Here is a 27116-nt window from a genome sequence, read left to right on the forward strand (position 1 = left end):
GCCTATTCTTAGGCAGCAGGTCCCTGCAGTAGTGTCATGGACCAGCCCTGGCTTTGCCTCAAACAGGTTGGGTGTAAGCTTCACTTGCCACTTCCTAGTGATGTCACTTTGCTGAACCTTGCCCTCTGTTTCCTCTTCCTTCCTTTCTTTCTCTTTCTTTCTTTCTTTCTTTCTTTCTTTCTTTCTTTCTTTCTTTCTAGTTTTTATTTATTTGCTTATTTTGAGAGATACAGAGCACGAGCGGAGGAGGGTCAGAGAGCAAGGAGAGGGAGAATCCCAATATCAGGCTCTTCAAGGTCAGTGTGCAGAGCCAGACATGGGGCTCGAAGTCATGAAACTGAGATCATGACCTGAGCTGAAATGAAGAGTTGGACACTTAACCAACTTAGCGAGCCACCCAGGTGCCCCAATTCCCCTTCTAAAAAGGAGGTCATGTCTACCTTGAACAACTGAGTTGGGAATGATATAAGAAATGCAAGTGGTTTAGCACAAGGCCTGGTGCATGTACGGTTTAGTGAGTATTGTTAACAATTAGAATGGACAAGGCAGAGCACAAAGGTGCTGCTTTGCACCTTCACAACTTTCAGGGACAAAGCCTGTCACTGTCTGCTCTGTTCCCCTTGGAGCCATAGCCTATCCCCATATTCCAGATGGAAGAAGGTGAAGTCCCCTATAGAGGGTGATTTTTTTCTTTATTTTTAAGATTTATTTTTGAGAGACAGAGACCCAAGTATGAGTGGGGGAGAAGCAGAGAGAGAGGGAGACAGAATCTGAAGCAGGTTCCAGGCTCTGAGCTGTCAGCACAGAGCCCCACATGGAACTTGAACTCAGGAACCGTGAGATTGTGACCTGAGCTGAAGTTGGATGCTTAATCGACTGAGCCACCTAGAGGCCTTGAGGGTGATGCTTTCTAAGGGCCACCTTGCTGATTATTTTACAACCGGGAGTGGGCATCAGCTTTTCTGATTTCAGATTTTGCTTGTTTTTTCCACTAGCCTCAGCACCTCCCTAGAGATACAGAATAGCTGGGTTGGTGGAGGCCTACTAGGGTAAAGGAGATAGCACCTTTCCTGACTTTGCTAAATCCCATGTTCTGATTTTCAGGAACAGTCCCTGTATCTGGGAGGTGGGAAGTTGTTTGCCAGGCCTATCTGTCATGGGGGGCCTTGCCTTTAAGAACCAAGACACGGCTCTTGCACTTCTGGCTTTATCCCTGAGTAGATTCTGGTCAGGGATGGGAAGTGGGTCTCCTTGAAGTACATGCAGTGGCAAATTGGAGAGCCCAGACCTGAATCCTAGTCTTCTTCCAAACTTACAGTTCTCAAACTGGCTTGGGAATGGACAGATCTGGTATCATCACTGACTACAGTCTACTGCTTTTCAGCTTTGGGCGGGTTGCCTGGCTACCTGGCTGGCCTCAGCTTTTCCATCTATAGACAGGGAACATACCTTTGATCTCATAGGATGGCTCTAAGGACAAGTGGGAAACGTTCACAAGTAAGAGGTAGCCCAGTTCCTGCTCCTCCATTCACCTCTGAGACAAAATCCTCCCCTCAGATGACAACTACATGATGATCTCTATAAGGTCTCACATCTCAAATTATCACAAACAATGAAACACTCAGATTAAGGAGCTGTATTTTGTTTATAACAAAATCCCACCATAATTTAGTGGTCTTCAGAGCTCATTGTAGGGAGCTAGCTCTCTCTCACCTAAAAAGGTGGCCAAATTATTTGGAAGGGAAGTGGGAAAAGAAAAGGGAAAAAACAAAAACAAAAAACCCTGTGGCCTTAAACCTGCACATAATCCCAGCATAACATGTACTCTAATCCTGGTTGTTCTGTGCAATTAGCCTCTGAGTCAGTGGCTGTTAAACTGTACTCACCTCATTCTTACTTTAGAGACAGTAGCTCAACATGACCTTGGAGGTGAGCAGGTTTCAGGCCAGTATTCTCTTCACTTTGAGTTTGTAGCTGGTGGATTTTTGTGGCATTGATAAGAGAGTTTTCTTGTGTGTTTTGGACAAGCTTACTCAGCAAGTTCTGAAAACTTTGCCACTACAACCTTATTTGCATCCACAGAGGAAACCTATTTTTTCCAGTTGCTCAGTGGTTTGGGGAAAGTAGGAGTGTAGCAAACTGAAATCTTGGTTCAAAGGCATTAATTGAATTGGTCAAGTTACTCCGGACCTGTGATATTCTCAGGATTTATGTATCCTTTTTTTTTTTTTTTTTTTAATTCATTTATTTTGAGAGAGAGCAAGAGCAGGGAGGAGCAGAGAAGGGGCGGGGGAGAGAGAGAATCCCCAAGCAGGCTCCACACTGTCGGTATAGAGCCCTACTCGGGGCTCCAATTTATGAACTGTGAGATCATGACCGGAGCTGAAATCAGGAGTCGGAGGCTTATCCGACTGAGCTACCCGCGTGCCCCAGGACTTCTGTATCGTTGACAGAATGCCTGAACTTCATTTTTTGTTGTCTCATGTGTTATTTCTGTGCATGTAAAGGGTTCATACCTACCCCTTCAATGGCAGTGGTTTTTTTCAGAGGATTCTGAATCTGTGCCCTCCTTGGGATTCTCTAATATGCATTGGAACCCTGGGAGATTTCCAGGGTTTGATTAGTGTTTTCCTTAACATTTTTGTTTGATTAATTGATCTTCTCAGTAGTTTGTATGTGGGTCATCTGTCTCTTGCTTCCCCTTCCCAAACTTTAGTTTCTATTGTTGAGGCTTTTGTCTCTGCTGAGGTCTGAGGAGGTGGGAACCTCAGCTGTCAGTAGTGTAGGAGTTATGTCTGGTCTGCTTTTGAAGTTTTCTTAGGGAAAGATTTTACATAGTAAGTCTGGATGGAAATGTAATTGCAGCCTTATAGTCAATTTATATTTGTCAGGCAGAGCATTAGAAATGTAACTATGTTTGGTCCTTGGGCCCCAGACAAGTTTAGGATTCACCTGGGACTATGTTGCTTCTGTGTGCCATTTTAGTTTTACTGAACACAGCACAGACTTCAAGATGGGTAGGGCAGCTCTTGATGTTAGAAACTGGAAACTGAGGCCTGAGGGGAGTGACCTGCCCCGGGTTTAATTTGCAAAAGGGAGGAGAATGTAGCTCTCTGTTCTCTACTGCAGGTTCCTTGATCTGATTTCTGTCATCCTTATTTCTTTTTTCTTTCCTTTTGAAAGATTTTATTATTTATTTATTTATTATTAATTTTTTTTTTTAATGTTTATTTAGTTTTGAGAAAGAGAGAGCACACACACGAACGAGTGGGGAAGGAGCAGAGACAGATGGAGACACAGAATCCGAACAGGCTCCAGGCTCCGAGCTTTCAGCACAGAGCCCAGTGCAGGGCTCGAACTCACAAACGGTGAGATCATGACCCAAGTGGAAGGCAGACACTTAACTGACTGAGCCACCCAGGTGCCCCTGAAAGATTTTATTTTTAAGTGATCTCTACACCCAACATGGGGCTCGAACTTACAACCCTGAAATCAAAAGTTGCACGCTCTACCGACCAAGTCAGCTAGGCACCCTATGTCATCCTTATTTCTTTATGGTTTGCTCAATTTTGTTTTCTCCTTTGTTCCTCCTCCCTAATCAGGAGGTCGTTTGGCAGGTTTCCTTCCTCATGGCCTCATCTTTTTTTTTTAAGTTTTTATTTTAATTATAGTTAATACAATGTTATACTGGTTTTAGGTGTATAATATAGTAATTCAATTCCATACATCACCCAGTGCTCATCAATACAGGTATACAACTTAATTCCCAAAGGGCCTTGTTTTTTGAGCCCTGAGGTCATCATGGTGTCTACAGTGTAAGGATGGGACAGGACATAGAGAGGAAGATCTCAGGGCTGCTTTTGGAATCTTAGGGCTGCCTTTAAAAAAACAAAACCAAAAAAACTGAAGCAGTGTTTCCTGTTCTGGAATTGACTGTATGAAGACTTCCAATTTTAAGAGCATAAAACTATTTCTCCTGGTCTATTAAAAAAAAAAAAAAAGTAATGGCACTTCTTGCAGAAATTCTTCAGGTGATATGTGGATGACCATTTCAAGATCAAAAAAAGCAACCATGGAAATAAGATGGAATGGGCTAAATGTCAGATGCTGACATTTAGTGGTTGGCTGTGCTAGGGGGAGTAGGGGCTTAATACCCAGCTAAGGGTGCTAGATGATTCTAGAACAGCACAACCTGTGCTGGAATGGTCTTTAAACTGTATCACAGAACTGGTTAGAGAGATTGAACATGTTTTGTTTGGAAGAGAGAAGATTGGGGGTGGTGGCCATGAGGGATTCCAGGACGCCCTGTGAGTCATCTGACAGAGGCCTTTTCTACTTATGGTGCCAGTGGGCACATACTCACCCCCTCAGAGGGTATGGTTGGGGTTTTTGTTTTTGTTTTTGCTTTTTTAGAGGTAAGGTCAGGTGAGCCTGCCAAAAAAAGGCAGTGAGAGTGGACAGGTCACCACCTGGGGAAGGGGCTTAGCATTGGATGAGCATTTCAGGCATGCACCTATCTTTTGTGAAGGTTAAGATGGTGGGAGAGCTTGTCTACTCTGTTGCCTTGGTTTATTGCTTAAGGGAAAAAGGAAACTTAAATTGCTTGGAACAATTAGGGTAACTTTGGTCTGTTTAACCAGCCTTCTGAGTCTATGAGCCACTGTTGGCCTTTTTTTTAAAAAGTTACTTTAAAAAGTTAACCATCAACATTTGAGAGCCTAAACTGCTCTGGAAGGTGCCCCATGGAGTGAAATGAAGTACAGGCTTCTTATCACCACATAGTGGAATGAACAGAGCAGGAGATGTGTTGCTGACTGTAGGATTATCTAAGAAGAGCTTCTTAGTAGGCTGGCTGGGATGGGTGACAGGGATACAGAGATGTCCTTGCAGCCAGGTGGCCCTAGCCCCGGGCTGTGAGTAGCCCTTATTTTACTCCAGTGCGCTGTGCCAATGTAATTGTTGTTGTATGCCATGATGTGAAAAAGATGGGACATCTGATTTATCTCCCTCCATCCTTCAGCATATTATTCTGAGAAGCGATGGTTTTCTTGGTCTCAGGAGGTCTACAGCTCTTGTGAAGAAGGTTGGTGATGTTGGACTAGACCATTTACAAGGAGTGTTCCCTTGCATTGGAGCATCAAGGATGAATGGAGTTGGCAGATAACCCTCCCGGACGTCAGGGTTTATAGAAAGTCAAAGTGGGAAGTAAGGTTTAAAAAAAAAAAAAAAATGCAGGTTGTTCCAATTATTATTGATGACCTTAAATGGAAGACTGTTTACACTTCATCTGAAAAGCATCGAGAGCCCTCAGATTTGTGAGGAGGAGAATGTTCACTTGAATTGAGCAGAGAAGTCGGGAAAAAGGGAGGTTGAGAAAAGGCAGGCATTAGCTCATGCTAATACAGTCTTGGATTTGCCTGGTGGGGAATAAAAAACAGGGACAGGTGCCAGAGACACTGTGCAAGGAGATTGGGTGGGGATTAGCTGGATACCAGGGGCTGAGAACAAGTCATCTGTCCATTTAACAACTGGGGTTCCTTCCCCTGCTCAGTCTGTGCTATGCCCCTGGGGTCTGGTGATGGTCTTTTCCTGCCCTCTAGGGTCTTATGGCCACAGAAGCGAGATAGGATAGGGAACCCTGAGAGAGAGGGAAGAGTGGGTAGGAGCCTGTCCAAGAGGTAGCAGCAGCATGAAGACTGGAAGGTGACATGGGGCCCAAGATTGTGGGTCTTTGGTTTTAAGGATGCTGAGTTTGAGCAAAGGTGAGGTGAGCTGGGTCCTGGAGAAGGTGATCTGTGGTAGTAGCTACTGCCTGGGAGAAGCTGGGTATTAGACAGCTTGGCCCATGGTACTGGATGGCTCCTCTTTGTTTTACATGGCCAGGATGGGAGGATATAGTGTTGAAGCATGAAGGCCCTGTGTGACCTCTAGAACCCTCAAGGAGCATGTCTGTGAATCTGGTAGGTTGGTGGCCACCTCTGTTGGTGGGGGAAGGTACAGAACTTGATCTGTTCTTATGTCTCCTCTTTCCCAACTGATAGTGCTTTGTGTTAGAAGAAAGTGCAATAAATAATAGGTGAAGGAATAAAATATAAGAGGGGCCATCTTGTACATTGTAGGAAAAGTTTGTGAAGTAGTGACAGATGGATGAAAATTAGAGGGACACAGCCTGTAATCTAAGAACTTGTAGCAATTAGAGGAACCAGGAAGAGGCTTGATGTGATTCCAGTGGCCTAGGAACCTGCATTTTCTAGATTCTGAGGATTTTCCAACTTGAGGTCTTCAACACTTTTCCAGAAAGACCCAGAGCAATTGATGCTTCTCTGAAACATTCACATGAATTATTCCAACAGCTGCTGCTTCCTGGTTTGAGAAAGTTTCCTTGTTTCACGCATTGCTGAAATGTTTTCAAATCATGGCTCTTTTGGCAGAGTCCAGGAGAGAAGACAGGTGGGCGTCCCACAGAGTGACAACACTAGTATTGGGGGGGAGGGGGCTTGTAGTTGCAGGAAGGAAAGGGGCCTTGGGGATTTGGCACTTGGAAAAGAATGACTTGGGTTCCAGAGTGGCACCTGGTTGGCAATGAACAAGATACTGTCGGGGTCTTGATTTGGGGGTTGAGGATGGGAGTGAGAATCAGATGAGTTAAGTGAGGGCAGCAGCCTGGTGCCATATGTACAGAGCTGGGAGGGCTGGTGTGTGTCTTGGCCCCTGCCCACCCTGGGAAGCCCTCTCTATAGGGCCTGGGTTGTCCCTGAGCCCTATGTCCTCTCACTCTGTTGTGTCAGTGGCCAGGGGACCAATCTTCTTCCCACTAGTCTGTTTGCTCTGTTTACTGCTTCACACTTGTGAGTCCTGTGCTGTTTTTACGGAAAGGAGAGAAATCTGCACACATCTTCCTGCTAAGGGACCCTGGTTTCCCATAGTGTGCTAGAGTGTGGTTGGTGTGTGTGTACATCTTACTGGAAATGAAGATGGAATTTGGTCCTGGTTTGTGACCCAGGCTGGCAGTGTTGATCAGTTCCTTTAAGCCCCTTCTTTTGGCTTGTACTTTGGTAGGTAGAGGCTCAGAAATTATGTGCTTTGTCAATCTCTGAGGGGTTTTGTGCCTTTTACAAAAATGGAGGATGCACATGAGTCAGTGAATTTGTTGCACGGTCCACAGCATACAGCTTGCACAGTTGAGGCTCACTCCTCCATGAGGTTTCCAGCAGTTTAGTAAAGGGTTAAGTTAGTGTGCTCTTAGAGGAGGAATTGTGGGTGTGCTGATCTTTGCTCTAGGAGGTTTTCCCAGAGCCTTGGGAAGGATCCAGCCCCAGGATGGTTTCAAAGTCAGACTGTCCCTGATAGTAAAGTGGTTCATATTTGAGCCTGGGCCTTAGAGATGGCTGACCTGGGTTTGGATCTTTGACTTCTTAGCCCTCTGACCCTGGCCAATCACCTTGACTTCTCTCTCAGCCCAAGTTTTCTCACCTGTCAAGTGTGGGCATCAGTGGCAGTACCCCATGTGAAGTGGGTAGCATTGGCAGGACCTTATTCTGATGTTATGAGGATTAAATGAAATCAGGCATGTAAAGTGCTGGCACTCTGCATCAAATAAAGAATTCAATAATTGTTTTTTAAAAAAATTTTTTAATGTTTATTTATTTTTGAGAGAGTGTGAGCAGAGGAGGGGCAGAGAGAGAGGGAGACAGAATCTGAAGCAGGCTCCAGACTCTGCAATGTCAGTGCAGAGCCTGATGCAGGGCTCGAACTCACAGACTGTGAGATTATGACCTGAGCCAAAGTCGGACACTTAACCGACTGTGCCACCCACGTGCCCCAAGAATTCAATAATTGTTAGCCACTTTTATTTAAAAAAATTTTTTTTAATATTTATTCATTTTTTGAGAGACCGAGCATGAGTGGGGGAGGGGCAGAGAGAGAGGGAGACACAGAATCCGAAGCAGGCTCCAGGCTCTGAACTGACAGCACAGAGCCTGATGTGGGGCTCGAACTCATGGACCGTGAGATCATGACCTGAGCTGAAGTCGGACACTCAACCGACTGAGCCACCCAGGTGCCCCGTTAGCCACTATTATACTTTTCTTTTCTCCTTTAGTAATAAAATCTCTTGTCAGTATGTTAAAGGTGATTCTCTCCGTGTCTCAGAAGTTGTTGTCAGTGGGCTTTTCTGTAGCACTTTGATTCTGTGTGCCTAATGGTCACTTTCTCAATGAAGAGTTAGGCCCTCACCTGCCTAAACCTCAGGAGGAGGCCTGGACCATGGGGACAGTAGAGTCACTGTGGTTTTGGGGACAGATCTGCAGGGCCTGGGTCTCAGGCTGGATCTTGGTGCTGAATGGTTTGATAGTACCTGGGTCTGTGTGAAGCAGCTGGAGGCAGAGCAGGGCAGTAGAGTGGGCCTTGGTGGAGGCAGGAGGTTCTGCTGCAAGGCTGACACAGTAAAGACTTAGGTAAGTGAATACCACCACCCTTGTAGACCTGCCCCTTTGTACCTTTGCTGGCCTTGCAACATCCTTTACAGGGAGGCTGATGGCCTGGGACCCTGACTTACCAGGGAATGTCTTGCTTGGGGGTTGGATTGTCTTGGCAAGACTGTGCTTCAGAGACAGTGGAGTGAGGTGGACGTTGTAGGTCACTTTGGACCTGGCCCAGCTTAGGACAGTATTTCTTGGGGATGTGTGGTCTATGTTTTCAACAATTGATGCCTTTGCCTGGAGGACAAAGTGTGTTGGCCCAGAATGGTGGCCTAAGTGTATTGGTCCTTTGTGTGCACATGTGCTGATCCTGGGTGTATGTATGCATATGTGCATGTGTACTTGTACATGTGTGTTTAGGGTGGCCATATACATGCATATGTTTGTGTCTGCTGGCCCTGCTTGCTGGAATAGAGCCTGACATGTGTGGTTACTCTGGCATGTGCAAATGGAAGAAAGACACACCAGTCCATGTTCGACATGGACTTTGTGTGGCAGAGTTCTGCCTTTTGTGGGGCCTCCAGCTTACTCTGGGGTTAGTCTCAGGTGTAGGCAATGTCCCAGTGAGGGCACAATTTGAGCCTGTGTGGTGTTTGCAGATTTCTTTATGCCTTTTAAGGCAGAGATTTCATGTGACATTTGCATTGTACCTCTTAATACCTCAGAGTTTTAGTACTAAAACTTTTACCAGCAAGGAATACTCTGACTGGAGACAGAAGCAGCAAGTAAATTGTAAGACTCTGGTCTCCTCACCATTGCACCTTGGGAGGTAGGCCCTTAACTATTCTTAAGATTAAGAACTGTGCTTTTGTGGGGGCAGTTTGGCCTTGGCTGCTTTGCTCCTCTTGGAGCAGGGTTCTCCAGGTGTCTGATCTTCAGTGCAGTTTCCTTCCTTCTCCTTTAGATGCCAGTCATGTCAGGAGAACTAGCAAGTGGGGCCCTGTGTCCACTTCGTCCCTTCTCTTCCTCATTCTCACGACCCTTCTGTGAGGATAAGTGATGGGAAGTGTCCATGCAGTCCACTGGTGAGCTCTGATGATTGAGAGAAGCCAGGTGTAGCCCATCCTCACCTCCATCTTAGCCTCAGTTTACCCTTAGGGCTGGTGACGGTGAGGACAGTTGATGGTTCTGTGAACATCCTCCTTGGGGATCCCCTTTGTTCCTGACATCGTCTTATACTTTTGTTGGATACATTGTCAGGAAGGTGTAGCATCTGTTGACATCATTTCCCAATTTTTTTTTTTTAATTTTTTTAATGTTTATTTTACTTTTGAGACAGAGACAGAGTATGAGCAGGGGAAGGGCAGAGAGAGAGACACACACAGAGTCCAAAGCAGGCTTCAGACTCTGAGCTGTCATCACGGAGCCTGACGTGGGGCTCGAACTCATCAACTGTGAGATCATGACCTGAGCCGAAGTCGGACTCTCAACCGACTGAGTCACCCAGGCGCTGCCCCCCCCCCCAATTTGTTCTTAATTGGTGTGTGTAGTGTAAGCCACTTTTTACTGACAGATGTTGCCGTCGTTACAGTTTATCTCTTCTCACTTTGCAGCGTTTTAGTCAGTCTTGTGATTTTTGTGATTGCTGTGGTACATCGTCAGAATGTGTAGCAGTGATGAAGCATCTGGGGCCAAGGATCATTTCATTGGCCTGGACCTTGTGGCAAGGCCTCAGGACTTCTGGGCTAGCTGCGTGGCTTCAGTCAGGGCTATCAATGCCATGGTGTGGTTGGTGGACAGTTCCAGCCACTTCTGAGAAGTTACCAGATGGTATTGACTATTTGACCTGGGCCTTGATGGTCAAAGAAACAATTCTGCTACTTAGGGAAGCTTGGTTGGTCAGATGGTTGTAGTTTGTTTTGTATTTGAAGACCTAGTGTCAGACTGGATTTCTAGAATTCTATCAAGTCTACTCTCCTGCCTGAATCTCGGCTCGGGGGATCTGGAAGGTTTGTGGGTGGGCGACACTAACTCTGCTGCCTGCCTGGGTACTCACTAGCCCCTCTGGATTTGGATCTAGGTAGACCCTTTAGTGTTCTGGAAACTACTAGCTTAAATAGACCTGAATCACTCCTTCCTGGTCTCCCATTGCCAGCCTGGAAGATGGTACCCTTCTTGGGAATCAAGGTGGCAAAGGCCACCTGAGGTTCCAAATCCATCCAGATGTAGTAGGATGGCTGGTGGATACTTTCCTCAACAGTGAGAAGGTGGCTGGAAGTGGGGTGGGGTTTAGAGGTGAAAACTGGAGATCCTCCCCCACTTACATTTCTTTAGTGAGATTTCTGCTATCTTACCAGCTTCTGGTAACTGACCAAAATAGTTCGTCTTGTCTTGGACCTTTCAAAGAAAAGTTACATGACTACTGTGGGTAGATTTTGTTTGGATTTCAGGATTGTGAAGTTCTTTTCTTCTAGGCTCAGGTTTTCATTTTTATACAATGGAGCCATCTTTAGAATCCTGCTCTTGAAAAACAAAAGTATTCCCTTCACCCTTCCAAAGAACAATATTCTGAAAAATAAGATACGGTTCTTAAGCTTTTGGGGAGTACTTGCAGAAGATTAGGCGATTGTGCCAGTCTGGCTGCCCTTCCTACCCCGCCTCCCCTTAAATTTGAAAAAGGTTGGCACATAATGTTGTATTAGTTTTCAGATGTACTAGTGTAGCGGCTTATTCATCAGGACCGCCTATTGGAAGATGGTTTGTTGGGGATGTTAACTCAGGAGAGATAGCCTTTATGCTGTTCCTTAGAGAGACTTGGTTTAATTTGCTGGTCTTGCGCTGCTCGTGAATATGCAGATCAGGGTTGGTGCCTGTGTTAGGATCACCAAATGAGAGAGTGAGTGGGCTGTTGACTTAGGGGCTGTCTTCACAGCTTGGAGAAGGTGCTCAGCTGGTGGCTTTGCTCCTGCTAGCTTGGCGCATGTAGGCTCCAGGCCACCCAGACCTGGATGAGGGAGCACATGGTACCTGTAGCTAGGGCCCAGGATGCCTTAGTGGTAGTGGAAGATAACTTTGTCCATTGGTGGAAGGATTCTTCCAGGAGGTTGCCTTTGTGATAAGTAAGGTGTTGCTTCTTTAAAAACAAACTCAAGAGGGCTGCTTGGGTGGCTCAGTCTGGTAATTAATTGACTTCAGCTCAGGTCATCATCTCATGGTTTGGTTTGTGGGTTCAAGCCCCATGTCAGGCTCTGTGCTGACAGCTCAGAGCCTGGAGCCTGCTTTGGATTCTGTGTCTCCCTCTCTCTCTGTCCCTCCCCTGCTCATGCTCTGTCTTTCTCTCTCTGTCTCTCTCTCTAAAAATAAAGAAACATTTAAAAAAATAAAAAACAAACTCAAGAAAACTTGCCATTAGAATAGAATAGCTGGGGGATGCCTGGGTGGCTCATTTGGTTAAGTGTCTGATTCTTGATTTCGGCTCAGGTCATGATGTCAGGGTTTGTGAGATTGAGCCTTGTGTCTGTGCTTACAGTCTGTTTAGGATTCTCTCTCTCTGCCCCTCCCCCATGTTCCCTCTCCCCCTCCCTTCCTTCCTCCCTCCTTCTCTCTCTCTCTCTCTCAAAATAAATAAAAAATAATAGAATAGCAGAATAGCTGGAGGTTTTATTTCTTGACGTGAAAATAAACATAACCCTTTAGCCAGCTATAAAGTTAATACAGCTGATTGAGATGCTGGTGTGTAAGACATGGAGGCAGCCTGGATGGTACATTCTTGGGAACAAGGCTGGCTGCCATTAGAACTTTCTGTTGGCCACCTCATAGATGGAGCTGATGTCTTCTGCAGGTGGGGCTTTTTGTGACCCTCACTCCCAAATGTTTCTGTCTTGACTGATCCTGGAGACTCAGGACCACTCTTTGTCATCTCAAGAGGATTCTTTGCATGTTTTAGTCATAGGTCACACAGGGATATATGTGTTTTCAAAGGAGACTGACTGCCTGCTTGCCCTAGGCAGAGGTACTAGGTGGGGAACCCCAGACAGTAATTTTTTGCTCTTAGTCTTAATTCATTCTGGAGCAGTTGACCAAGAGATAATTGGGGTGTTCTGGGTATTCCTATTTGAAATGACAGGCAATGAAATGCCCTCCCTCTGTGCGAGTTGGATACCTCATGTTGGGGTTACTTGAGGTTACTGGGTTTTTTTTTTCTTGTTTTTTGTTTTAAATATTTTTGAGAGTGCACAAGCAGGGGTAGGGGCAGAGAGAGGGAACAGAGGATTTGCAGTGGGCTTTGTGCTGATAGCAGCGAGTCTGATGCGGGGCTCAGACTCAAGAACCGTGAGATTGTGACCTGAGCCAAAGTTGGACACTCAACTGCTGAGCCACACAGGATGTTAGATGTCAGTGGTGAATCCCCTGGGCCTGGCTCTGCCCCACAAGATAGGGGAGCTTGGTGCTCAGAACTTGAGGGGGGATACAGTGTTTTCCTTTTTGGTGACAATGATTGGTGGTTAAGCTCTTTGGGCTAGTTGTGTGGGTCTCTCTTGTGTAGAGTTTTTTGTGTCAGGAGCTTGCACCCCTGGTGGCCTGTGTAAGTGTTCCCACATCAAGCCCAGGTGCTCCAGGGAATATGTTTGAGTTGGGCTGTGATGTCTTCTGGCTTCCATTTTAAGGAATGCTTATATCCAAGATGAGCTAGTCATTTTTACCATTCACTCACGAGGCATTTCTTGATTGTCTTGGTTCATAGCTATGAGATGGGGCTGGGAAAGCTGTATCTCAGGGAGATGGGGTACATTGGGAAGTCAGAGCTGAGGTGACCTAAGCATACTTAAAGTCCATCTGAGGCATATGTTTACCACTGCTCTAACCTTACCATTCTAAGTTTTTCCAGTGCCATTTTGTATAGTTTGGCGAGTGGAAGGCAGGATTGATAGTGGAGGATGTCAGGTACATGCCTAGTCTGGGAATCAGGGTGTTAGAGTCATTTTTGGCTATAGGTATACCAGGCCCTTGGGCTTTTTTCTGTACACACATTGGCCCCAAAGAGCTAAAATAATCTGTGTGGTTTTACGTTAAGAGACATTGTGCTGAATGAAATAAGCCAGACACAAAAAGACAAATACCGTATGATTCCACTTATATGAGGTCACTAGAGCAGTCAAATTCATGGAGCTAGAAGAGTAGAATGGTGGATGCTAGGGGCTGGTGTGGTGGTAATGGGGAGTTAGTGTTTAACTGGTGACAGAAATTCAGTTTTGCAAGGTGACAAAGTTCTGGAAATGGATGGTGCTGGTGATAGTTGCCCAACAGTGTGAATGGACTTAACACCACTGAACTGTACATTTAATGGTTAAGATGGTAAATTTGATGTTACCTATATTTTAGTACAGTAAGGAAAAATGGAACCTTTCTGAATTCAGAAATATCCTACATCCTTATGAGCATGTGTTTTACCCTCCCAAGAGTTAGCTTAGGGAGAAAGGAACAAAGGCACTCATATTTTGATGGCCTAGCTTGTGCTGGATGTTATGAGGTTAAAGAAAAAAAAAATAGATGTGTGGTTCTAGAAGGCCCATTGTAGCATCATCTTGGGAGTGCTGGAGCAGAGATTCTGTAGGTGTTCTTTGGTCCCCATAGGGATGGGGCCTGGATGCACTTTCTCCAGCTGTCTGGGGTGACACAGGACTCTTGGAGTCTGCAGGGGACTTAAGAGAACAGAGTCCAGAAACAATCTGAGGTCTTTTCTGCTCCAGTGCTTGGCTTAGAGATAGAAGGTATTCCTTGTTTTCCTATGGCTATTTTTCAGGGAATTTCCTTAATATAGCACATATTGGTGCATGTACACAGAATGGGAGACACCAATTCTTAGGTCCTCATTGTTAACAAAGAAGTTATCTCTTTTGTTCTTGTGACATTTTCTTCTTCAAGATGTCCTTTCAAGCAGCCTCAGTGATAAACACTAACACTTAAGATACTTCCCAAAGTTTCAGACCTGTCTAGATAGATAGATGGAGACATTTGATTCCTGAGCTTTTTATTTTTATTTTTTAAGTTTATTTATTTATGTCATCTCTGTACCCAACTTGGGGCTCAGATTCAGGACCCCAAGATAAAGAGTTGCCTGCTCTTCTGACAGAGCCAGCCAGGTGCCTCTGATTCCTGAGCATTTAAAATATGGGAGTTTTGAACCTTTAAAAAAATTTCTTTTAATCTTTATTTATTTTTGAGAGAGAGGAGAGACAGAGCATGAGCTGGGGAGGGGCAGAGAGAGAGGGAGACACAGAATCTGAAGCAGGCTCCAGGCTCTGAGCTGTCAGCACAGAGCCCAACGCGGGGCTCGACCCCATGAGCTGTGAGATCATGACCTGCACTGAAGTCGGACGCTCAACCGACTGAGCCACCCAGGCGCCCCTAAAGTTTTGAACCTTTCAGTGTTTGTTTATTTTTGAGAGAGAGCACGTGCGAGCTGGGGAGGGGCAGAGAAAGAGGGGGACAGAGGATTTGAAGTGGGCTCTGCACTGACAGCAGAGAGCCCAGTGCGGGGCTCGAACTCACTAACCTTGAGATCATGACCTGAGGTGAAGTCAGATGCTTAACTGAGCCACCCAGGCACCCCTAAAGTTTTGATGATCTTGTGGACTTGCCAGGGCAGCTGCTGGGGGGTGAGTGTGGAAACTCTAGATAGGAGTTGAAATATTTTGAGGGACAACATTAATCATACTAGTCAAAGTGAGAACTAGTTACTTCTGAGAGCCTGCCTAGTGCCAGGGCCTGTCATTTGGTCCTCAGCATGGTCTGCCCAAGGGTCAGGTGGGCTCCTGCAGCTAGTCATGATTCATCAGGAGGATGTGCTATAACATTCAGGATGGTTTTGGTGGTGTGAAAGGGAGGGATTCCTGGAGTGCCCAGGGTAAAGGGGTATGTTGGAGCCAAGCCTTGGAGAAGAAGGAGATCTGTTGGAAGGACTGTGCTGGCTGTTTTAGGATAAGCTAGGAAAGGAGAAGGGGAGTACAAGATGTGGGTGCGTAGATGCTGGGGTAACTCACACTTCTCAGCAGTGGCAGAGGAGGCCTTCCCAGATACAAGGCCGTAGAGGCCTCTGGAACCTCTGAGTGCCTTTCTTCAGGCTCTTTGCCTTTCTCCAAATAGTAGTGTAAGGGAGGTGGGGAGAGCTTCCCAGAGGGGAAGTGTGGTGCTGTGGCCTTGCCTATCTCCATGTTGCTTCTTCCTGGTGTTGACTTGCTATTCTAATTAAGGGTAGGGTTTATATTTATGTTGCTATGTTTTTGCCTCTAGTCTATGATGTTTTGAGTATTTATAACTCATGGAGGATGCTATTTCCTCCTGTGTGCTTCATTAGGAATTGGATAAAGAGGTGAATAAGAGTCTTTCTCAAGAGTGTTTGGGGAAGAGAACCTAATGGGATGCTGTATGTCAAATGTCAAGATCAGCTGTGCCGTGGTGGGGCTGTAGTCCTCAGTAATAGAAGGGGGAATGGGGAGGGACTGATTAGGGAGAGCATGCTTGAGTAACAGGTGCTTGAGTTTTGAAGGATGAGTGGGAGGAGGGAAGGGGTTTCCCAGTGGTGGGAACACTATGTGTAAAGGCCCAGTGGTGGAGGCAAGATGTGGTGGTATGAAGAATTGAGACAAGGCCAGTGTGGTCAGAGCCAAGAATGTGGTGTGTGTGTGTACACATATATACATGCATGCCAGATGACTTCATAGAGTCACTTCGGCCTAAAGCAGGAAGGGCCTCAAAGGTCACGGTAAGATGTTACAAGCATTGGGGGGTATTGAGGGCCTTAGGAAAGGCTGCACTGTGCACTGGCACAGTGTGAGGAGTTGGATGACCCATCATCCCTCAGTGAGGCCATGGTTACCGTGGCCAAGGGAAGGAGGGCAGGGATAGATCAGGGGCTTGGAGGGCACAAACTGGCTGTTACCCCAGTGGATGCCTTCTCCCCTTGACAGCGGAGAGAGGCCAGTTCTGGTTGCCAAGGATGGGCCTGTGTAGCTGGCCTTACCGTTGGCTCCTTGGCCCTCATGGGGCTGGTTCTTTGCCTCTCTAGTATGCCAAGTCATTCTCCCCGCCCCCGCCCCTAGTCCATGGGGACATAGGGTTAATGAGGCTCCATGCTTTGGAGAGAGTAGGTACTGCTTTGTGCCCTGGGGCTGATACAGAGCTGGAGCATCTCCTTGGTGTGCCTGTGCCCTGACTTTTTGTCGTGGTTGTGCCACTGTGTCTGGGTCACCTCTGTCCCTTTGATACTCAGCACAGCCTGCCAGGGCTGCAGTTTCCTCCTGCTTTCAAGAACCAGGTAGTCCATGTTTTCAGCCTCTGGGGCTGTACTGTCTCTGTTTCTATTACTCAGTTCTGCCTTATGGGTGGAAGCAGCTGTACACAGTGCATATTCCGGTGGGTGTGGCTGTGTTCCAGGAATACCGTTCACCAGGACAACTTAGGGAAGTTTGCCGACCCTGGATTAGAAAATGGAATCTTCGGCCCAAGTTAATCTTTCTCCAGCCAGCCAGCACATGGAACCAGCCAGCACATGGTGTGACCTCTAGGCTTCCTTGAGATGCTTTACTACTGTGCTGCCTCAGTTTCTCCCTTTCTGATAGGGCTGGCCAGGGAGTCCCCTCCTTGACAATTTGGTGGTGCAGTCACTAAGACCTTTGCCAGACAGGGTCTAGGTAATTCTTCAGGGGCACTCAGTTTTCATGGAGCTAATAGACTTAGTGGACTTAGAGGTGGGAGAAGGTGAGGGATATTGTTGGGTTTCTTCTTGGAGTTTTTTGGCCTTATGTCATGTTTCCAGGACTGGATTAGAGCCAGGGTGGTAAATGTTTAGTTATAGACACAGTTGAAAAATTTTTACACAGCACAGTTGTTTGGTGAGTGCAGATGGTGGTAGAAGGAGACCAGAGGTGTGCAGCTTCTATAGAGCAGGGCCTCAGAAGGGATGATGGGGCCCTCCAGGGGTGCCTTGGAGAGCTTAGGCTTCCCCGTCAGATGCCTATGGCCCCAGAGACTCATCCCTGTGCTGACCATGGGTGCTGCAACCCGAGTGTATCCTCAGAACTGGAGTTCCCCAGATAGCAGCCAGGTTTTGCCCAGTGCTCCTCCCCTCAAGTTTAAAGGGAGCCAATCTCACTTGTCTAAGCTAGAGAGGATGAAATGGCAACAAAGGACTTCTGTTGCCCAAAGTGCAGTGACTTGATTTCATGTAAATTACTATGACTGCCTTCTTACCAAGTATGATCTCCTTTAGACTAGGAAATCATTGTGTTTGGGTGGGTTGCAGTGTGTGTGTGTGTGTGTGTGTGTGTGTGTGTGTGCGCGCGCGCGTGCGCGCCACAGTACCCAGGTGTGGGGTCAAAGCCAAGCCATAATCATTTATCAAGGGAGTGGAAGAGTCTCTTATGAGTTGGTAATTGTGTACTTAAGGGTTACTTGATACTATTTTAAATGTATGGGTTGGAAATAAAAACAGTAAAAGCTCTCTAAATCCAGCCAGTGCGGGTAGATGGCAAAATAGTCCACATGATATATCAGTAAAAAGCAACTACAGTTTATTTTAGAGAAATGTCCCTAGTTCTGATGGTGCTAAGTGATCTCTGCTTGGTTTCAGCTCCTTTGTGAATTTTGCACTAATTGTATGGAGGGGCTGCTGCTGTGTGGGCTTCTCAGATAGGTTCCTTCTCCTTCAGTGTTAAATCATCCCAGCTCATTCATTCCATAAATATTTATCAAGCACTGGTGTGTGTCCGACACTGTTCTAGGTGTTTGAAATACAATCACATCAGGCAGACAAGACACCCCTTTACTTGTGGCATTTATGTTCTTATTGGGTGAGAAAGTCCATACAGTACCACATTATATGGAATATGCAGAGAGGTCAGGCCTGTGGGAGAGGAGCAGGGTGGACCTCTGCAAAGGAGACATTTTGAGCGGTAACATGGGGGAGGGCATGGAAGGGTCTGCCATCTGGGCATGAGAGTGATTGAGGCTGAGGGAGCAGGTATAGTATTAAAAACTCGAACAGCTACTGTTGTAAGAGGCCGTATACAGACATTTTTTTTTTTTTAATTTTTTTTTTCAACGTTTATTTATTTTTGGGACAGAGAGAGACAGAGCATGAACGGGGCAGGGGCAGAGAGAGAGGGAGACACAGAATCGGAAACAGGCTCCAGGCTCTGAGCCATCAGCCCAGAGCCTGACGCGGGGCTCGAACTCACGAACCGCAAGATCGTGACCTGGCTGAAGTCGGACGCTTAACCGACTGCGCCACCCAGGCGCCCCAAGACATTTCCGAGAAATTGTGTGAAGCTGAATATGAACTGGACTTTTGCTGACATTTAGGGATTATTGTATGGTAGTTATGTTTTCAAAGATCATTTTCAATTTGGGATGCCAGTTGGAGAAGTGATTGTTAAAATGATAAAGTATCTGGAATTTTGTTTAAAACATAAAAAGGGAGGGAGAGTTCCTGGTGTGTTGGAGGCGTGGCCGGGAAGCCAGCATGGCTAGGGTAGGATAGCAGGAGGCATGCCTCAGGCCAGGAGACGGTAGGGCTTCACTCTGGGCAAACACCAAACATGGTGTCCACTGGAGGTGTGAGAAGCTGTTGGACTCCAGATGTGTTTAATGGCAGAAACAAAAGGATTTCCTGATGGACTGGAAGGTGGGGTAGTCTTATCAAGAGGGCAGCCCAAGGTTTTAATCTGAGCAGCCGAAAGACTGGATCTGTCATGAGCTGAGATGGGGAAAAGCCATGTTTGAGTATGAAAGTCTGAGTTTACCTTAAAATTTCTTGCACATTGCATTCCATCCACGCATTGTGTGTGTTGTGATAACATATTAAGAAGGCCTTCTTCCTTGCTGGGTTAACCCTCCAGGAAAATTTTGTCCAGTGTGTCTTGTGGCCTTGCAGTCTTGCAGAATAGGATACTGGATCTTTGTCAAAAATCAGTTGTACACAGGTGCATGGGTGTATTCTATTCTATCTCTTGTCTGTCTTTATCACACTGTCTTGGTTATTGTAGTTTTATGATAAATCTTGAAATCAGGTAGGATAAGTCCTCCAAATTTGTTTGCCTTTTTCAGTTTTCACTATTCTAGTTCCTTTGCATTTCCGTATACATTTTAGAATCAGATTGTTTTTTCTACCAAAAAAAAGAAACATGTTGGGAGTTTTTGATTGGATCTGCATTGAATCTGTGGATCAGTTTGGGAGATAACTGATATCTTCTGATCCGTGGACAAGGCATATCTTCCTTTATGTTTTCTTTTATTTCTCTCAGTGATGTGTTATTGTGGTTCTACTTGATACGTCTTGAACATATATTTTTTTTAATGCTTATTTTGAGAGAGAGGGAGGGAGGGAGACAGGGCACGAGTGGGGGAGGGGCAGAGAGAGAGGGAGACACAGAATCTGAAGCAGGTTCCAGACTGAACTGTCAGTACAGAGCCTGACACAGGGCTTGAACTCACTAATTGTGATACCATGACCTGAACCAAAGTCGGACACTCAACCAACTGAGCCACCCAGGCACCCTGAACATCTTTTTAAACATTAAATTTATCCTTAAGTATTTCATATATATGTTATTGTAAATGGATTTTTAAAAATCTGTGTGGAAAATACTGCTGACTTGTGTGTATTGACTTTGTTTCTGAAGAGGGTAGGTGCTCAGAAAGCCTCTCCTTCTGGGCTTCCCCCTCCATGGCAGAGTGAGGCCATGGTTCAAGAGATATGAAAGAACTAGGATTAATGGTGTCCACTGTGTTTTTTGGCCTGAATGGGGCCAAAAAGGAGTGGCAGAAAGCGCTCCCCTCCCCAGGAACTAGCCCTGGTGGTGGCTACATCTGGCCCTGGGCCTCACTGAGGAGGATGCCATGTGTGCTCCTTGGTGCCCAAAGGTCTTTGCATAGAGTTCATTGATATTTGCTTATTTTGCAAGTTCTCCCATGGGAGTGTTTCTCGCTATCCATGAACTGTGAATTGTTGTGAACCCAGTTTAAAAATAAAGGTTTCATATTAGAGCCAGGCCTCCTGGTAGTCATGTGGACTCAAAGAATGACAACAGAGGTGATACTGACAATATTCGGCAAGCTACAACTGATAGCACTGCCTAGGAGTCTGGGATTTGGCTGGTTCTCTAGGTTTAGCCTCTGTGCCTGGAGCCCTGCGTGTCTGATGTCATAAAGGAGGGAGAAGTCCTGGAGCCACACTGTCTCTGTGACCTTGGGGGAATTCTGAACATTCTTGTTCCTTAATTTTCCTGTCTGTAAAACAGGTACTTCCTTCCTCCCTGGGCAGTTTTGTAATCCCTGTGGAGATGATCCCTGGGGTAAAACTTCGAGTTGCCCTATGGAGGTAAAGTCTGCCTGGGCCCCAGGCACATTGCACCCTCAGCGTCTTGAGGGCAAACCCTGCACTGCCTGGAATGGTGAGTGGTTTCCCTGGTGTGTGGACCGGGGAGCAAAGAAGTCATGTCTGTAGAGGGAGACCTGGGTGACCCTGGGCAAATTCCTGAATATTAGACACATTAGATCACTTATCTGAAAATGGGGATGATCATGTAACCCCAAGGTTGTCCTGGGGATTCAAAGAGATACAGAGTTTTAGCATAGTAACTGGAATTTGCTACTAAGCACCTGTTAAATTCTAAGTATTACTGTTTCTGCTATTAATGTTATTACTGTCATAACTGAAATGTTGAGCCATTTTCTGTGTGTTCAGTATGTTGGTGTGTGGCTGCATGTTACCACCTCATATCTGTGTCCATATTGCTGAAGTTAGTGTCTGGGATGCTAGTGTTTATTGGTTAGCACTGCATCAGGTAATAGGTCAGAGAGTGATTGAAATTTATTTCCTCAGCCTGCCTCCCTGTGGAAGGTAGTAGAGGCAGAGCTCTGAAATCTAAATTTTACTTTAATCTAAATTTTTACTAATTCCAGGGGTCAGAGACATTGAAAATTGTCCATACATTCCAGAAACTTTCCTTGCAAACTCAGTATTTCTTTTTCTGTCCTTTTTTTAGGTTGGTCAGCACGTTGACACAAGTTGCCTTTTGACGTAGCTGCCGCCATGGCCAGCTGGTAGGACCAGCATCCCATGCCCAGAAGCCAGGTGAGTGGTTGAGGTCTGGTGTCTGGAATGAAGGCTCTGACTTGTCCAGTGAACCTCATTCAGCTCCTTGGACATTTGAAACTGAGCACTGCTTCAGAAGCTTACAGCTACCTCCTAGAGGAAATAGAGAGTCAAGTTCCTCCAGAATTGTGTACTGGGCTGTCACCACAGGATCACCCAGGCCCTGCCTGTTGCTTCCAGGGAGGCTGTTTGCTCACCCCTCCTATCTCAGGGTTCACTCACTTGAAAAGCCCAGGCCTAAATGGGATAAACCTTCCTGGGAAGATCAGGAAGAGGATAATTAATCCTAGCCAGGTGGCCTTTGCCCTCTGGCCACTTTTGTGATTTCCCAACACTAACCAAAATGAGTAGAATTTTTCCCTCACCACTGTCGGTAGTGCAGGGCCCTGCACTGGTGCTTGGAACTGGTTGCCCTTACCCCAACTCACACCTATGAGGAAACTGAGCCGGCCTCACCCCTTGCTTAGGACTCTCAAGGGCTGAAAGGACCCAGCAGGGCAGAGCCTGAGACCTGGGTGGAATTTTTATCTTGTTACCATCAGAGTCTGGCCAGCCATGTTTCGGCCCAGAACTACCTACCTAGAGAAGAAGGTAGAACTGGGAATTGTCTTAGAACTCTAAGACAGCTTGGAGGACCTCCTGAGTTGGTCAGCTGCTTTTACAGGCTAGCCAGCAGGTGACTTGCTGAGGGGTGCATGTCTCTCTAACAGCATAGCTGTATGGGGTGAGAACCGGCTGCCTGGATTTGCCTGCTTCAAGACGAGAGTTGGGGTTGGTTTTGTGAGGTTTCAGCTCTTACTTGCATATAGCAAAAAAAAAAAAAAAAAGAGTATGGTCAAGTATTCCTGTTAGCAGGAAAACATTTCCAGAATGTTCTAACGAAAGCTTTAGCAGTGCTTTAGTTTTGTTTGTTTGTTTTTTTTACAATCGGGATATAATTTGCTTACCATACAGTTCACCGATTTATGATTTAAAATTCAGTGTTTGTTTATTTATTTGGTATATTCAAGAGTTGTGCAACCATCATCTCTGTCTAGTTCCAGAACACTTATCACCCCCAAAAGAAACTCCATCCTCATTAGCTGTCATTCCTTATCTCCTTATTCCTCCGTCTCCCACTAATCTATCTGCTTTCTGTTTCTATACATTTGCCTGTTCTGGACATTTTATATCAACAGAGTCATAGACTATATAACGTGTGTGTCTGGCTTTTCTCAGAGTAATGTTTTTGAGGTTCATCTACATTGTAGCATGATTCAGTGCTTCATATGCTTTTATGGCTGAGTAATTCCATCGCATGGATGGACCACTTATTTATTCATCAGGATAAATTTGGGTGGTTTCCACCTTTTGGCATTTGCAAATAGTGCTGCTATGAACATTTGTGAACACAATTTGTGTGGATATGTTTTTGGTTCCTTTGGGTATACACCTAGGAGTGGAATTGCTGGATCATATGGTAACTGGTGAACATTTTGAGGACTTGCCAGACTGTTGTCATGGCAGCTCTACCATTTTACACGCCCCCTGCCCTAGCTCTACCTGAGACCCTCAGAGCCCTCTGGAGACAAGAAGTGACCTAAAGTCTATGCTGGTTTCCTAGAGCTAGCTGAGGATCACCAGTGTTGATGATGCTTGATACCTGGTCCTAATGGCTTCTTACCTGGTGTTGGTAGCATAGTGGGGCATCCTTAGAGGATGGGTCTGGCACTTGACTGTCATCAGGCTATCTTTAGACATTAGCATTTAAAAATCATGGAACTTTACATCTGGAAAAGGTCTCACCTGAAGCTCAGCCCAGTGTGGTGAGTGACTGCCCTTGTCTTGCAGTCCCGGTTGTTGTCTGAAGGCAGTAGGCTAGCTTAGGGTTCTCTGAGGTCCTAGGCTAGGTGCTCCTGCTTCTGCCTAGTCCTTTGTTAACTCAAAAGTACATGGTCAGAGGATCCTGGGTGGCTCAGTTGGTTGAGCATCTTACTTCAGCTCAGGTTATACTCTCATGGTTCTTGAGTTCAAACCCCACATTGGTCTCACTGCTGTCAGCTTAAAGCTGGCTTCTGATCTTCTGTCTCCCTCTCTTTCTGCCCCTCCCTCGCTCATATTCTCTCTCTCAAAAATAAAACATTTAAAAAATAGGGGCGCCTGGGTGGCTCAGTTGGTTAAGTGTCCGACTTCAGCTCAGGTCATGATCTCGCGTCCGTGAATTCAAGCCCTGCGTTGGGCTCTGGGCTGATGGCTCAGAGCCTGGAGCCTGCTTCCGATTCTGTGTCTCCCTCTCTCTGTGCCCCTCCCCCATTCATGCTCTGTCTCTCTCTGTCTCAAAAATAAATAAACCGTTAAAAAAATTAAAAAAAAAAAAAGTTAAAAAAAAAAAACCATGGTCAGAGCAGTAAGTACTTGCAGAATGAATGAATGAAGAAAGAAAGAAAGAAAGAAAGAAAGAAAAGAAAGAGAGGGAAAGAAAAGAAGGAAAGAAAAAGAAAAGATGGAGAGAAGGGAAGAAAAAGAAAAAAAAAGACCTCCTCCTTCCCTGTCCAGGAGGGAAGACAGCCATTGCATGAAGGGGTTTGATGGGAAAAGACAGTCTGTGAATAGTCATGGCATGTGATGGCTAATGTCAAACGGGCAAAAAAATACCCTTGAGTAATTATTTTTTAAGGATTTATAAATATGTCAGCTTGTGTACTCTTTGTTGTGGGGTGTAAGTCATTTCAACAAATTGCTTTTGTATTTTCTTTTTTTAATTTTTTAAATTGTTTTTATTATTTATTTTGAGAGAGAGATACAGAGCATGAGCAGGCAAGGGGCAGTGAGAGAAGGAGACACAGAATCTGAAGCAGGCTCCAGGCTCTGAGCTGTCAGCACAGAGCCTGACGGGGGGGCTGGAACCCATGAACCATGAGATCATGACCTAAGCCAAAGCCAGACGCTCAACTGACTGAGCCACCCAGGCACCCCTTCTGTTTTCTCTGTTTAACACCAGCCCGGCACCCCCTTTCAGTTGAACCGTGGCCTGTGGTCACCTCGGGTCTCCCCATTTCTGCCACCCAGGACTTAGTAAGCATAGAAGAGGAGCAAGACAGGAGGAGGGTTGGCTCCTGGTGAGCCTGACATATGCACACAGCCCCCACACAGTGCCCCACACTGTACACAGTTGTAGGTGTGCATACTTTGGGTCAGACTGCCTGCTTGGGCTAATGGATGTGGCATCTGCCCCTCAATTTTTGCCTGTCAGGGGTCCTGTTTATTCAGCAGATACACACTGCTCATGTGCTGAATGACTTTGCCTTATGTTGGGTGTTAAGGATTAAAAATGGGTGTGACTTAGAGAAAAACAGTTCACAGAAAAAGTGAGTGCAGATGGCTCTTACCAAAGGTATAGAAGATGCTCAAGTCTTTCTGATACTAAGAATAATGCTCATTGGAGTTTCAAGACAACATTTCTGACCTTTTGTCCCCAGAGGTGGATACCAGTCTATTGATGGGAATTAAGCACTGCCATATATTGCTTTTGGAGGCTCACAGCTCTTCAGAGAGAGATTTGTTTACCCTTTGCTTCAGAAATTCCGCTTCTAGAAAAATGTATCACAAAGATACACTGTCAAACATAAGAATTGTGACAAGGATGTTCATTCTAACATTCTGAAGTAACAAAGCTGGAAATGACTTAGATGTTTGTCAGTTGGGGCTGGAGACTTATGGGGATGGATCTCCTGGGTGGGGATGGCATCAAGCCCCCTGAGCAAAGGAAGAAGGGACGTCCTTATGTCACGGTGATGGGATTTCTAGGGTGAAATGAGAAGTGGAAGAAGCAAGGTGGAGGATAAAGAGATACAGTATGCTTACCTCTCCAAGGAAAGGTGGAGGGACATGGATGTATGTGTATTTGCTTCTATTTTATTTTTAAATATGGAAATACAAACCATAAATGAACAATATGGTTATTTCTAGGAGGAGGATGAGAGAGGACAGGGTTACCAGGAGATGTCTCTGGTTTTCTTTTCTGTGTAGCACCAGATGGGTGTTTTACATAATTATGAAACAAAAGTATGGCAAGTTGTGAGGCGGGTGGAGAGAAGCAAACCCTAAAAAGCAAAAGGAAATTAATATGAATCTAGGTGTATGTCAGTTGTGATTCAAGTTGTGACTTAACTAATGTTTCAGGATTTCCTTTGCTCAACTTTTAAACATAGTAGACTATAAATGTTTTAGTGAGATATGCCGTAAGGGCAAAAACTTTTTTAAAAAAATCAGTTACTATCTTTAAGAATTATTTTTGGTTTTAGGTTAATAATACCAATACTCACTACTGTTTCAGTAGTGCCCCCTTACCCACTAGAACACTTTCCAAGACCACTGTGGGATGCCTGAAACCGCAGATAGTATCAAACCCTATATATACTGTGATTTGTTCCTATATACATGCAGACCTATGATAAAGTTTAGTTTATAAGTTAGGCACAATAAGAGATTAACAACAATAACTAACTAATAGTAGAACAATCATAGCTATGCTATAGTAAAAGTTGTGTGAATTTGGCCTCTCTCTCAAAAATCTTAGTACTGTACTCACCCTTGTAATGATGTGAGATGATAAAATGCCTGTGTTATGAGACGAAGTGAGGTGAATGACGCAGGCATTGTGACATAGCATTAGGCTACTATTGACCTTATGATATGTCAGAGAATCATCTGCTCCTGGGCCGTGATTGACCACAGGTACCTGAAACCGTGGAAAGCAAAACCGTGGAAAGGTGGGGACAACTGTATTATAGGAGATAACAAATAAGTAGTAATTAATGTCTTTAAGAACCAGAATTGTCAGCACCAAAGAAAAATGCAAGTATAAAATCAAGGCACTTAAGTTAAAATGTTTTCATTCTAAATCTGCATTGGGAACATGTGTAAGACTACTAAGGGTGAGACAGGGGAGTATGAATAAGAACAGATTCCCAATTTGGAGTGTCAAATGTGTTAAAAATCAACAGGTTCATTTATATTGGTACTCAAAGGAAAGGAAGAATCTTGCTGGTCCTCTTTGGGGGGTGCTAGGGAACCAACTCATTTTGAAAATTGGTAAACAAAGGGAGAGAAACAAGCATTTATCCTCTTTTCGATGGACTGAACTCTCGAGGAACAAAATAGTGGGTGAGAACAAGATCAGTGCTGCCCTACAAAACTTTCTGGAACTCTCTGTACCCTCACTGTCCAATGCACCTGGAATAGTTTGAAGAAGTCAACTTTTAATTGTATTTAATTTTAGTCTTTTTAAATAGCCACATGTGGCTAGTGGACAGTGCTGCTATTGACATATTCTGGCTAATTAAAATGAAATGATGGAATTAGAAGTTTATAAGTTTTCAGACACCTAATGAAATGGTGAGTCCAGACAGTGATCCTCAGTGGCCGCCTTGCACCCAAGAAGGGTACATGTGCTACTGGAAGGATGTGTGCTTGTTTTGGCCGCAGAATCTAGTTTATAGTAAGTCAGGGGCATGTTGCATTATGCCACGGGGATGCCACCAGCAAACCTGACTGTGGGG

At 45.4% G+C, this 27116-nt stretch overlaps 1 protein-coding gene across 7 annotated transcripts in view; it reads left to right on the forward strand.

Annotated features, from left to right (window-relative positions):
• The window catches only part of GATAD2A (GATA zinc finger domain containing 2A), a 105012-nt gene that overhangs the window by 20935 nt on the left and 56961 nt on the right, over positions 1 to 27116 (forward strand). For 6 of the 7 annotated variants that reach the window (XM_043587170.1, XM_043587176.1, XM_043587174.1 and 3 more), the window contains one exon: positions 21467 to 21555. In XM_043587170.1, coding sequence (XP_043443105.1) covers positions 21541 to 21555 — 15 coding nt within the window. In that variant the 5' untranslated portion in view covers positions 21467 to 21540. Of the gene's footprint in view, positions 1 to 14168; positions 14192 to 21466; positions 21556 to 27116 lie in introns of those variants that run through there. The other variant, XM_043587172.1, reaches the window with a different exon arrangement.

This window comes from Prionailurus bengalensis, chromosome A2 (assembly GCF_016509475.1).
Source record: "Prionailurus bengalensis isolate Pbe53 chromosome A2, Fcat_Pben_1.1_paternal_pri, whole genome shotgun sequence".
NCBI lineage: Eukaryota > Metazoa > Chordata > Mammalia > Carnivora > Felidae > Prionailurus > Prionailurus bengalensis.